We start from the raw sequence: 11,873 nt of genomic DNA, 5'->3' as shown, positions 1-11,873 counted from the left end.
TCCTTTAAGTTGTGCAACCATTCTCATCCTCCTTTTCCAAACTATTCCACAACCATTAACATAAGCTCGGTGCCCAATAAGCAAAAACTCTCCCTTCCCCCTCCCTGCTACCCGTTAACTACAATAATCTTGGTTTCTGTGTATTTGCTTATTTCATGTAAGTGAAATCATACAGTATTTGTCCTTTTGTGGCTGACTTATTTTGCTCAGCATGATGTTTTCAAGGTTCATCCATGTTGCGGCATGCCTCAGGACTTCATTTCTCTTTACAGCTGAGTAGTATTCCGTATTTTGATTATCCATTCATCTGTTGATAGACATTGCAAGTGTTTCCATCTTTTGCCTATCATGAATAGCGCTACAGTGAACACTGGTATACAGGCTTCTGTGTTCTTGCTTTCAATTCTTTTGGGTATATACCTACCTAGGTCATATAATAGTTTTCTGTTCAACATTTTGAGGAACCGCCAAACTGTTTTCCACAGTGACTGAACCATTTTACATTCCCACCAGCAATGGATGAGGGTTCCAGGTTCTCCACCCATGCCAACACCTGCTTGCTTTTTGTTTTTTTCATCATTGCCATTCTAATAGGGGTGAGGTGGTATTCCATTTGGCTTTTGAAGTGGCTCAGGCAGCACGTGGGGAAACCCTCCCCAGGCCAGAGCTAACCGTAATCCAATCAGCTTTGCTTCCACGGTCTCAGGCCCAGAAAAGCTAAGGAATGCAGACACCTCATACTACTCAGGGCTAGCAGCAAATTAAAAACAAAAAATTATACTCTCCTATGTTGCCAGATGTTTTGATGGCCTGCAAGTTTTTCACCTCACAACCTGACTTTTGGCCAGACTGAATGAAGATAATGAGTTTCAGTGAGGTTGCTTTCAGACCTGGCAACTGTTCTATGAATCAAATCATAGAAGCTTGTGAAAAACTGTTGTTTCCTAAGCAACACAGCCTTCCAATGCAAAGTGATTTTATTTCTTCAAATATCCATGATCTAGACATACAATAACAGAATTCAACTCACATGTAATCATTCTCATTTCCTTACATGTTGGTGTTTTTCATCACATCAGTGAAATTTTGCCCGATTTGTAAGATGATCATTGAACTGCTTTTATAGCTAAGTCACCTTGGAAATTGACTGTTTGTGGAGCTGTTAGCCCTGTTCCATTTATGTAGCATTAACATTAGTCTTGGTTTTCTTATAATTTTGAACTTAAATGGTTTCTTCTAGCTGGTAATTTTGCTCTGACCCAAAATCCTCTCTGAAGATGCTGAGAATTCTTGTTTCTGTTGTGTTTGCAATCCATAAAAAGGCAAAGACAAGAACAAAGGAAGTGAACATCTGGGACCATGGAGATAATCAAGAGCAGCTCAAGAGTAATTCAGAGCACACACCCATTCTGCTCAGATAGAGCTGGTTAATAAATTCTGCCAATACTTGAGGCATTCAGAGTGGCACAGCAGCTCACAGTGACACTCAGCCCTCAGGGGATATGTTTTAATACAAAAACTTGATATAATTTAGTAGCAATTTTCTTTGGGAGTAAATTGGTCTCTGAATCACACTCAAAGAACATAAGAGAAAAATGACTAATAATTCAGCACGAAATGAAAACCTGTGGTTACTAAGAGGCACCACTGTGCACTTAGCAATTTATTCTTCTAGCTAAACCTACCAGTCAGGTCTACAGGACGAACGGCACCTGTGAAGCTTAGAGAAGGACCTGAGTGGCGCTTCACCAACGCGGAATGTTTCCAATATAAAAACCTGTGAGGCAATTTCCCAGCACATTAGGGTGAAATTACTTAAGATGAATATTTCCTTCTGTGGCGATCAAACGCCACAGAAATTGCCGTCTTACAATGCCCCTCTGTGGAAGGTGCTGGTACAATTTGGCCTGCTATTTTAGTCATTATTTTTGTGTGGCCCAGCACAGGCAAGGCCACCTCTCAATGATCTGGGAGAGGATTTCCTAACTTGAGGGTCACCCATGCTTTCATTAGTAGAGAGCCATTCTTTTCTGCGGCTCGTACAGGGCTCAAAATGAGAAGGCAACTGGCCAGGTTTTCCGATAGTGGCTCTCATTAACAAAACATGAGAGGTTTGAGAATGTTAGCTCTGGGTGAAAATGACGAGTAGTCATTTATGGAGAAGTATCACTAACTTCCAGCCTACTTCTCTGTTCCAACTTTTTATTGATTTACTGAGATCAAAGACAAACAGGACACTTAGGAGCTTCAAGTGGAAATGCTCATGTTGAGAAGCTACTTTCGGAAGTTACACAGTATAATTCAGCTATCAACCAGATCTGACACTTCCTCCCAGACTTGGCCTGCACGTAACTGTTCATCTTTAGAATAACCCTTTCAGCAATTCTGCTCTGAAGACAAATAATTATTGAATATCAACTTAGAAAAATGGAGGTGACAGACATAGCTGGAAGCCATCAAGTAACAGTATACATGAACATGCTACAAATGTAGCAGGGAATAAGATCTAGAACATTCTGAATATAAAAATAATTCTATAGAAAGATCATTCCAATCACCTTAACGCCACATAGACACTACTATAAAAACTGTAGGGCTCCAGTAATAAGACCCATGAAACCAAAATCAAACCAGTTGCCATCAAGAAGACTCTGACTTGGGGCAACCCCACATTACAGAGAACTGTACTCCACAGGTTTTTCAAGGCTGTGACCTTTTGGAAGCAGACCACCAGGCCTTTCTTCCTAGGCACATCTGGGTGGGTTCACACCACCACTTTTTCGTTAGTAGTAGAGCAGTTAACCATCTGCACCACACAGGTCCTATAAGACCCACAGGGTGATGGAAAAGGAAGTGTTTTGGAGCCAGGCAGGCCCAAGTTTGAATCCCAGCTCTACTGTGTACTAGGTATTCGTATTAATGATCACATCATACTCCATTTATGGACCCACACTTCCAGGCTGCTGTTTAAGTCTCAGGAAATGGCTTCTGCAGGAACAAGAAGTCCTGGCCTCAAGTCTACACATTTTGTGCAAATTCCTTATTCTTCAATGTTAACATTACATCAAATTTTCAGCATGTGCAGTGTTTCACTTATAAACAAGCCTTCCTCATGTGGCTCTGAGCCTGCTTGCAGCCTGCCCACTCTGAGACTCAGAAGGGCACCCTTGCTCCTCAGGTTGATTTTGGTGTTTTCTTCCCACCTTCACAAACCAAAACCCGTTGCCTTCAAGTCAATCTGACTCAGCACGGTGCACTATTAAAAGTTTTAAAGCGCTTCATGCATATCATTGCCCTCCAGCGACTAAAATCATCTTTGTAGTAATCAGCTCAGCTGCTCCTCTTCGTGCAAAAACAAACAAAATTTCAATCAAGTTACTAAACCACCATCAAGATGAAAAACGTTTTTTCTAGGAAATGTGGGTTGAGCCAACCAGTTACATTTGATCATATCTTCCTGATCAAACCTTATAGCTGCCTGGGATCAGGGCCACCGTCTAAAGTCACAGAGCACAGATGGACCACATGGTACTGTTAGACATCCTAGTCTTAAAGGTGCTGGCTAATTTTAGTACTGGCACATTTCCCCTTCAACATCTCCCAACTCTAAAGAGCCCAGCCTCCATGGTCTTCCTTATACATTTATTTCTTATAATCTTGTATAATAAGCATGTATTATTTATGTAATGAGGGAAAAAAATCTGTGGTATTATAAGAAGGGAAGTAAGAATCCACAGTATTAAAACATAAGCTCTGCATTCAAAATTAACTTTAGGTTTGCAACACCATCCTTACAGACTGGTTGACACTGATTCATTACCTGCCTAACTGTGGGCCAGTCAGCTTTAAACTCAGGAGAAGTCCTATCTCAGTCACAGGGGGGAGAGTAGCTACCCTTCATAGGCCAGGCCTGTGCTTAGCTCCTTTATGCATCACGGCCCAAATCCTCTGTGGTAGGTGTTGCTATCCCCATGGTTTAGATGAGACTGAGTCCAAGTCTGCACGTAAGTCCTCCTCCAATGACAGGAAAATCATCTGAAAGGCAAGTCCCACTGAAGGTTGAGCAGGGCACTGTCTTGGTGTAAAGAGTAACAAATTACAATAAACTGATCCAGAAACTACTGATGAATATTTACTGGTAAAGGGTAGGTGTTCAAAGATGATCCCACTTCTATTGACACCTTCAATAATTGTTAGTTATAAATTCAGTGAGAAATTTATTCTACATCGATATAAGTAGGTTTGTTATCCAAATGCAAATCTAACTAGGTTTGAAATACTAAAAGTAGAACCTTTGGCTCCATGATGACCTTTTCCATAATTTCTTGAATTTTAAAAACCCAGACAGACGATGAAATCACGAGTATACGCGAGTCTGTGTGAAGCATAAGGCCAAATCAGAAGGTGGACATTTGAACATTCTCCTACCTACTCCCCTGGCCCCCAATAAGGGCTTCTAGGTCTACATGCCATTTCTCAGTAAGGAGCAGCAAACCGTCTTCCCTAAAGGCTCATCAGTAACAGCAGCTGCCTGAACCTGCATCTTTAAACACGCATCTTAGGAACTGGGAGCGTCTGGGACCTTAACCTTAACCCAGCCTTCCATGACAGTCTTTCTACTTTCTACTACAGAGCATGACACTGCAATAAGAGCAATGAAGCGCTTCAGCTTTTTCACTTCTGCAGCAGCTGTAACAACCTCCCCGATGTATAAAGGGGCTGGGAAGGTAATTTCCTGGGAAAGAAATACACAGCCTGGTCCAGGCATTTTAGTACCCAAGAGAGCGGAAATAAGTCCATTGATCAAAACTCCATGTACAATTGTCTTCCCAAACTTGGTCTGTTTGGCAAAATCTTCATTTAAATGCAAAGGATTGGCGTCCCCTGTTAATTGTGCAAAGACAGCCACGTCCCTCTGTGTGAAGGTCCTGCTGAGTTCAGCTCGGTCCCCAACCCGGATGTGCCTATGCTGACAGCACTGCCTCCTCCACACCAGCTGGTTCAGGCGAGTGCTCTTCTGAAGCCCACCCCAGCAGAGGCCATGGCTAGAAATTACTGAGAACATCTTCAGCACCCACAGTTCCAAAGCTTAGCCTGCTTCCGTCTTCAAACACTGCACTGGCACCAAAAATCGTTTGGAGAACAGATGAATATTTCTGAAATTGAACACTGTTCAGTCCAATACTAGTTCCCTACTATTGCCAGATAATGCAAGAAGAAATGGAGAAACCTACAAGAGAAAGAAAAAAGTTAACGCAACAGTGGGGGAAACTGTACTGAAACACAGCGCAGAGGGTAGATGGGGAGTGGAAACACACCCAGTTTGACAGGATAAACCAAGCTGATAAACAGTGGCATTTTAAAGAGCATCCTGGGAGGAAGCCTGAGATAAACAAGTGGTCACTTTAAGCTCAGAAAAAGCATTCAGCACATAAGGCACTATGCCAGGCTTTAAGCTTTAAATGAAAAGTTAAGGCTATTATTGTTAAGAGCTCCATGTTTTATCCCAAAACTTCTCCCACACAATTAAAAATCTAAGTGCATTGTCTCACATTCTTGGAAGCAATGAAGTCCTGGACCTTCCCCCCAGCTGGATGACGTTAAACATACTAGACTTACGCAAGCAAATAAAAATGGGACACATATATTAAAAAGCACTTGATCCACCACTGGTTTGGAATATGTGAAGGAACAGTCTTTACCTGCATCACTCTGAAAGCACATTTTTTGCCTTGATAGGACCCTAGCAGGGTCAAAGAGCTCCACAATTTGACAAGACCACTGTGGAAAGACCAAGGAAAGCATCAAGTTAAATATTCATCTTGGCAACCTCTCCCTAATATTTTGTTTGTGATGGTCCAGAGAGTGATTGCTTTTTACCAGAAACCCCAATTTAAATAAGAAAACCTTAAAAGCAAAAGCACAGTGTGTCAAAGGTAATTATAAAATGAACCTCGATTCAGGAACGTTTCTAAAATAGACAGTTTAGACCATAACCATCAACTGGAAAACTCCAAGTTGTTGTTAGGGGCCATTGGGTTGATGTTCAACTCACAGCAACCCCATGTGACAGAACTGCCCCATAGAGTTTTCTTGCCTGTAATCTTTACGGGAACAGACCACCAGGTCTTTCTCCCACGGAGCCACTGGGTGGGTAGGAACCCCAACCTTTCAGTCTGCAGGTGATCACTGAACCACTGCACCACCAGGGCCCCTTGGAGAACTCTACGGATGTCACCAAGTCACAAGTTTTGCTGTCTTTACAGTATAAGCTCCTGGTGGGTGACATTCATATTCTCCCCAGTTTAAACTCCCTCAAGCTGCTCAGAGTTCACAATGACAAAACTCTTCATTCTCAGAAGACTATTTCTGCTCTACTTCCCCATCTCTCTCTGCCCGGTTGTATTGGAATTGTACCAGTTGTACCTGCTACATATTCTCAAGATGGCTGACAAGGTCCTCTCTTCGTATGTCAGGACATCCAAGGTCAAAGCAGCACCAACCTACATATGGAATAACGCTATCGTCAGACGCGTATCATCACCATTCTTGAGTAAATCTTGTCCACTTTAAGTGTTTGCCTCCAGCGTTACTGCCGTTACTGCATCCCATTATTCTTCCTGACCCCCAAGATGAGGATCAATCCCAATAGGACCCTGTACTTCCTCTAACATGTTTTTCTACTAATGAACCAAGACCATTAGCCCCACGAGACAGAGGCCATCCCTGTTTACAGCTATATCTCTAGGGACCAAGTTCTATTCCTGGCACGTAGAAGGTACATAGATTTTTTTTAACTTTTTATTTGAAAAATGAGTCGCAGGAGTTTACAAAGGAATGTACAGGGAGATCCTGTGCACCCTTCACCCAACCTCCCTCAATGGCAGCGTCCTGCAAAACTATAGTACAATATCAAAACCAGGAAACTGACGCTGGTGCAATCCAGGGTTTGTTCACTTATCAGTTATACAGGTACTCATATTTGTGTGTGTGTGCGTGTGTGTTGTGTGTGTGTGTCACTTATCAGTTATACAGCTACTCATATTTGTGTGTGTGTGTGTGTGTGTGTGTGTGTGTGTGTGTGTGTGTGTGTGTAGTCTGGTACAATTTTATCACATTATGTAGTTTCATGTAACTATTACCACAATCAAAATAGAGCACTGTAAGGTCACCACAAGTCTCCCTCATTCTACCCCTTTATAGCCACACCCACCCCTTCTCCCATCCCTAACCCCGGACAACCACTCGTCTGTTCTCCAGATTAGATAAATTATGTTATTTCAGAGTGTTACATAAATGGTGTCGTGCAGTATTCCATCTTTTGGTGCTGGCTTTTTCCACTCAGCGTAATTTGCTGGAGATTCATCCAGGTCGTTGTGTGTATCAATAGTTCATTCCTTTTATTGATGAGTAATATCCCAAAGTATGAAGGCACCACAGTTTGTTCACCCATTACCCACTGAAGGACATACGGGGTGATTCCAGGTTTTGGCTATTAGACAAAGCTACTGTGAACATTTGTGTACAGGTATTTTGTGAACGTTTAAGTTTTCACTTCTCTGGGATAAACACCCAAGAACGGAACTGCTGGGTCATATGGGGGTTGCAGGTTTAGTTTGTTTTTTCATAAAAGAAACTGCCGAACTGCGTTCCAGAGTGATCGTGCCGCGTTACATTCCCACCAGCAACGTATGGGTGACACAGTTTCTCCACATCCTCACGAAAAGCTGGTGCTCTCACCACTCTTTATTTCCCTCATTCTGACAGGTGTGTAGTGGTAGCTCACTGTTTTTAACTTGCACTTCTCTGACAGCTAATGATCTCAAACATCTCTTCATGTACTTACTCGCCATCTGTACATCCTCTTTGGTGAAATGTCTGTTCATGTCTTTTGCCCATTTTCTAATTGGACTGTTTGGTTATTTTGCTGTTGAGTTTTGAGAATTCTTCCTATATTCTACACATTAGTCCTCTGTCAAAAATGTGGTCTGCAAATATTTTCTCCCAGTCTGTACTTTGTCTTTTTATCGCTGAACAATCTTTCACGGAGTCAGTTTTTCATCTTGATGAGACGCTCAGCAGATTTGACTGAATGTATGAAGCAGGAATTAATTTCCTGAGAATCCCGTGTCTATGTTCTCTGTCTAGGCTTCCAAAACTCCACTTGTTTTCAAGTGAATGCTAGAACAATGCTCCTCAAAGTGCTTGTCCACGACAAGGATCTTGTACCAGAATGTCAATCAACAATGTCACTATGTACCCTGCTTAGTTAAGTTAGCGTTTTTTCCTAAGAAGACTTTTTCCTAAAAGGAAGCGGTGCAAGCCCTTCATCTCTTTGTGAGGTGCAGAAACTGTTTGTGGGTTGCTAGTCTGGGTCATATTTTGAGTAGCACTGTGCTAGAACAAGCACTTCCTAACAAGTTCCTATCTAAGGCATATTAGAACACTCTACCAAAAATGGGCCCTTTCCAAAAGCCGGATTCTGTATGCCAAATACTGTTTTAAAAGAATCTTTTGGAAAGTATTTCTTACAAAGACCTTAGGAATGGTCGATCTACAAAGTCATTCCATACCTCCCCGAACAGGTCCTTCAAAGCCAAAATAACCAACTGTTTGAACTGTGCAGCAGTCAGTTCAATCCCACGCTCTTGAAATTCTCTGTAAAAAAAAAAAATGGAAAGAAAAAATACATATGATTAGATTTCATGATCTTCAGAATCAACAAAGCAGAATCTAAAATAGAACCTGGGAGACTGAACTTACAGGCGGACTTTCAGATAGTGGTGCTCAGAGGGATTTTTATAAACTATTCTTTCGTATGTGGCAGGTGACGCTGGAATCCTTTCCATTGCTGATCACACCTATAGGAAGAGTCAAGAGGACTAGAAGTTATCAAAGTATAAATTATTTTCACATTTTTAATGAGAATCTGGGGCCCTGGTGGTGCAGTGATTAAACATTTGGCTGCTAACATAAAGGTCAGCAGTTCACATCCACCAGCCACTCCTTGGAAACCCTGTGGGGCAGTTCTGCTCTGCCCTGTAGGGTGGCTATGAGTCAGAATCGACTTGATGGCAACAGGTTTTGGTTTTAATGAGGATTTGGCTTTTTTTTTTTTTTTTTTAAAGACCTCCTAGTACAGTAACTCATCCAATTCTGGTCAAACTAAGGTTACGCGTATAGACACTAAGGAAATCTCTATATTTCATATAAGCCAGACCAGTATACTCTTACTTAAATACTAGTCACACTCTTCCTTACTGACCACTCAGCTCTGTGCTAAATGCTTAGCTCATTTTTCTTCAAAATGATCTTACAGGGTGAATGCTATTATTATCCTCGTTTTGAGAAAAGGAAACTGAGGCTTAGGTAACACTTGCCCAAGGGCAGCCAGAGATTCCAACCACTCCTGAGTCCCCTCAGGACTACTCTGATACGATACCTCTTTATCCAAAGTAAAAGCATGATAAGGGAGTAAAACCAGGGCTCTGAAGCCCCTCGTTACTCCAGCAAACAGAGAACATGAAGAGCAGAACGAGGGGTGGCCGTTCTGCTGTCCCGACCCATCCTCCGACTGCCTGTTCCTTCAGTCTGCTTGCCCCAGGCTAGTCTGTGCAGGGCTATTTGGCAGGCCAGTGAGAGGGATGTGAGAACGGGATTCCTGGAATGGGAACACAATGCCGTTTCTAATGAACTTGGAACTTTAAAGGACTTAGACATGCTGGTCCACCTGGAGAGAATCTCTCTTCTCGGCTCCACTCCCATCTCACTCTCCACCTGGAGGCTCCTAACTCATCCTTTTAGTTTTAGCTGAAATGTCACCTCTTCCGGGAGGCCTTCTCTTTTTTACTGATGTTTCACCAGCACCACCAGATCCTCAAAAACTATTTGCGGAGTGAAGGAAATGGACAATAGCCTGGTTCTTCCCAAGACCTGTTCTCACCTTTTACTTTGAAGTCATAAAATCGGACCATGTCAAACAGCGAGAACTGGAAGGGGCCTTAGTAATCATCCAGCCCAACACTGCTGCTTTGTAGACCAGGAAACCCAGGCTAACCAAGAGCCTTATCCTCGGTCACACCGCTATGGACCAGCAGCCAAAAAAACTCCTCCAGGTCAGGCCCAGTTGCAACCACTCTCAGACAATGAACTCCAGAGACAAATGAGAAGTCAGGATCAAAGAGCTACATCCTGCCCTCCATTCCATAAACACTAATATTCACTATGTCTGACACAGAAGAGGTATTCAACAAACACTTGTCGATCAACTGAGTAAGTGAATGGCGGTAGTGGTAGGCCTGTGGGTTCAATCAAGTCTTTGGTTTCAGGATAACAGCATTAGTTGCCTAGTGCTTCTCCTTCCCAGCCACTAGTCTCCCCTGACTAGGTGAGCAGGGAGAACGGGAAGCTCACCCATCTCATTCACTGCTTGGCATATAGTAAGTGTTTTTAAGCGTTACTGACTGTGCTGATGGAGACGGTTGCCTGAGGCAGGGAATGAGAATAGGTAAAACTTCAAGCGTAAATGTTCGCTGAGCAGTCACTTCTCCATAACCCTCAGTCCCCAGGGTCAGTGATAGCGCTGCCCCTCTGAGGGCTGTCCTGAGATTAAATGAGGCAATGCCTGGACGCGCAGCACACAGCCTGGCATATTCACCATGCTCCCCAGGAAAGGCGAATGCTCCTATAGCGACCGTCATCACCTTTTTAATGGCTGCAGGGATTTTCTCTAACTGATCTGTTCCCAACAGGTGGTCTTGCTTCACCTCTGCTCTCCTCCCCAATCTATTCCCCACAGCAGCCAGAAAACGAACCTCACAAAACCTACTCACGCCACTCCTTCCTCTGCTCAAAACCTTGCCCTGGTTCCCACTTCACTTTGAAGAAATAAAGTCCTTACAGAGGCCAGAAAGGCCCTACCTGAACTGTACGCTGCTCCCCCACCTCTGACCTCACTTTCTATCATTCTCTCCCTTCCCCACACTGGCCTCCTAGCTCTTTTTCATATACCAGTCTCCCGCCCTTCTAGGTTTCCGCTCTAACTCTTCCCCATGCTGGGAATGCTCTTCTTCCAGGTGTCACATGGCTCATACCTTCATCTCCTTTATAGCTTTGCTCAAATCTCACTTCTCAATTTGGCCCAGTGGCCATCCTGTCTTAATATTGCAAGCATCCCAAGCCCCTGTCCTTGCTCTATTTGTTTTTCCTCATAGCACTTACCACCACCTAACATAATCACGTAATTCACTTCCTCTCTATTTGTTCTCCCCTTCCCCACCCCAACAGACTACACTCCAGGAGAGGTAGGGATCCTTCTGTCTTGTTCACTCCTGCTTCCCAAGGACCTAAAACTGTGCATCGTACACAACAGGGGGCGTTCAACACAGTTTTTGGGATAAATCAGTGATTTAAAAAAAAAAAAATCACCCAACTCCGTACTTTTTTCTGCTAACGCACACTTACTTAGCGTCCACCTCGTGCCAGGTGCATGCAGCTTGCTCTACACACGTGGTCCTGCTCTATCCTCCCCGCCACCCTCTGCGACCGAGACCATTAGGTACGTTGTACTGAAGGCGGGGCGGTTTGTGGCCAGGCCTCGCCCTCTGCCCGCGGCCACCTCCCGGCGGCGTCCTCGGCCGGGGACGGGTCGGGATCTGAGGCGGCCCAGCGCGGCCCGCCAGCCCACCTCGTCGTTCCCGCCCAACGCGTCCAGACCTGGCGCGCGCGACCAAGCGTCACCAGCGCGGCCGACTGAGCCGCTTCCGAAGTTCGGCTGCTCTCCGGTGGGCTTCCGCCTATCAGCTCTCCGTCGGCCTGGTCTGGCGCCCCCCCACCCCCGCACGCTTCCTGTTCGCGGCAAGAATCCGCTAGGG

At 44.0% G+C, this 11,873-nt stretch overlaps 2 protein-coding genes across 2 annotated transcripts; both read right to left on the bottom strand.

Annotated features, from left to right (window-relative positions):
- Nucleotides 1-347: 347 nt before the first annotated feature.
- Nucleotides 348-5,097, bottom strand: HTD2 (hydroxyacyl-thioester dehydratase type 2). The gene has a single exon (XM_023727646.1). It carries the CDS (start codon nt 5,063-5,065, stop codon nt 4,559-4,561), a length of 507 nt encoding a protein of 168 aa, XP_023583414.1. The 5' UTR covers nt 5,066-5,097; the 3' UTR covers nt 348-4,558.
- On the bottom strand, nt 5,097-11,873 carry RPP14 (ribonuclease P/MRP subunit p14). The gene is made up of 6 exons (XM_004368760.3): nt 11,464-11,873; nt 8,764-8,861; nt 8,574-8,658; nt 6,427-6,503; nt 5,703-5,781; nt 5,097-5,230 (listed from the first exon to the last, which is right to left on the bottom strand). Exons 2-6 carry the CDS (start codon nt 8,847-8,849, stop codon nt 5,174-5,176), a joined length of 384 nt encoding a protein of 127 aa, XP_004368817.1. The 5' UTR covers nt 8,850-8,861; nt 11,464-11,873; the 3' UTR covers nt 5,097-5,173.

Source organism: Trichechus manatus, unplaced genomic scaffold (assembly GCF_000243295.1).
Source record: "Trichechus manatus latirostris isolate Lorelei unplaced genomic scaffold, TriManLat1.0 scaffold00001, whole genome shotgun sequence".
Lineage (NCBI taxonomy): Eukaryota > Metazoa > Chordata > Mammalia > Sirenia > Trichechidae > Trichechus > Trichechus manatus.
Note: the sequence above shows the minus strand (reverse complement) of the source record. Positions and strands in the feature narration are given on the sequence as shown.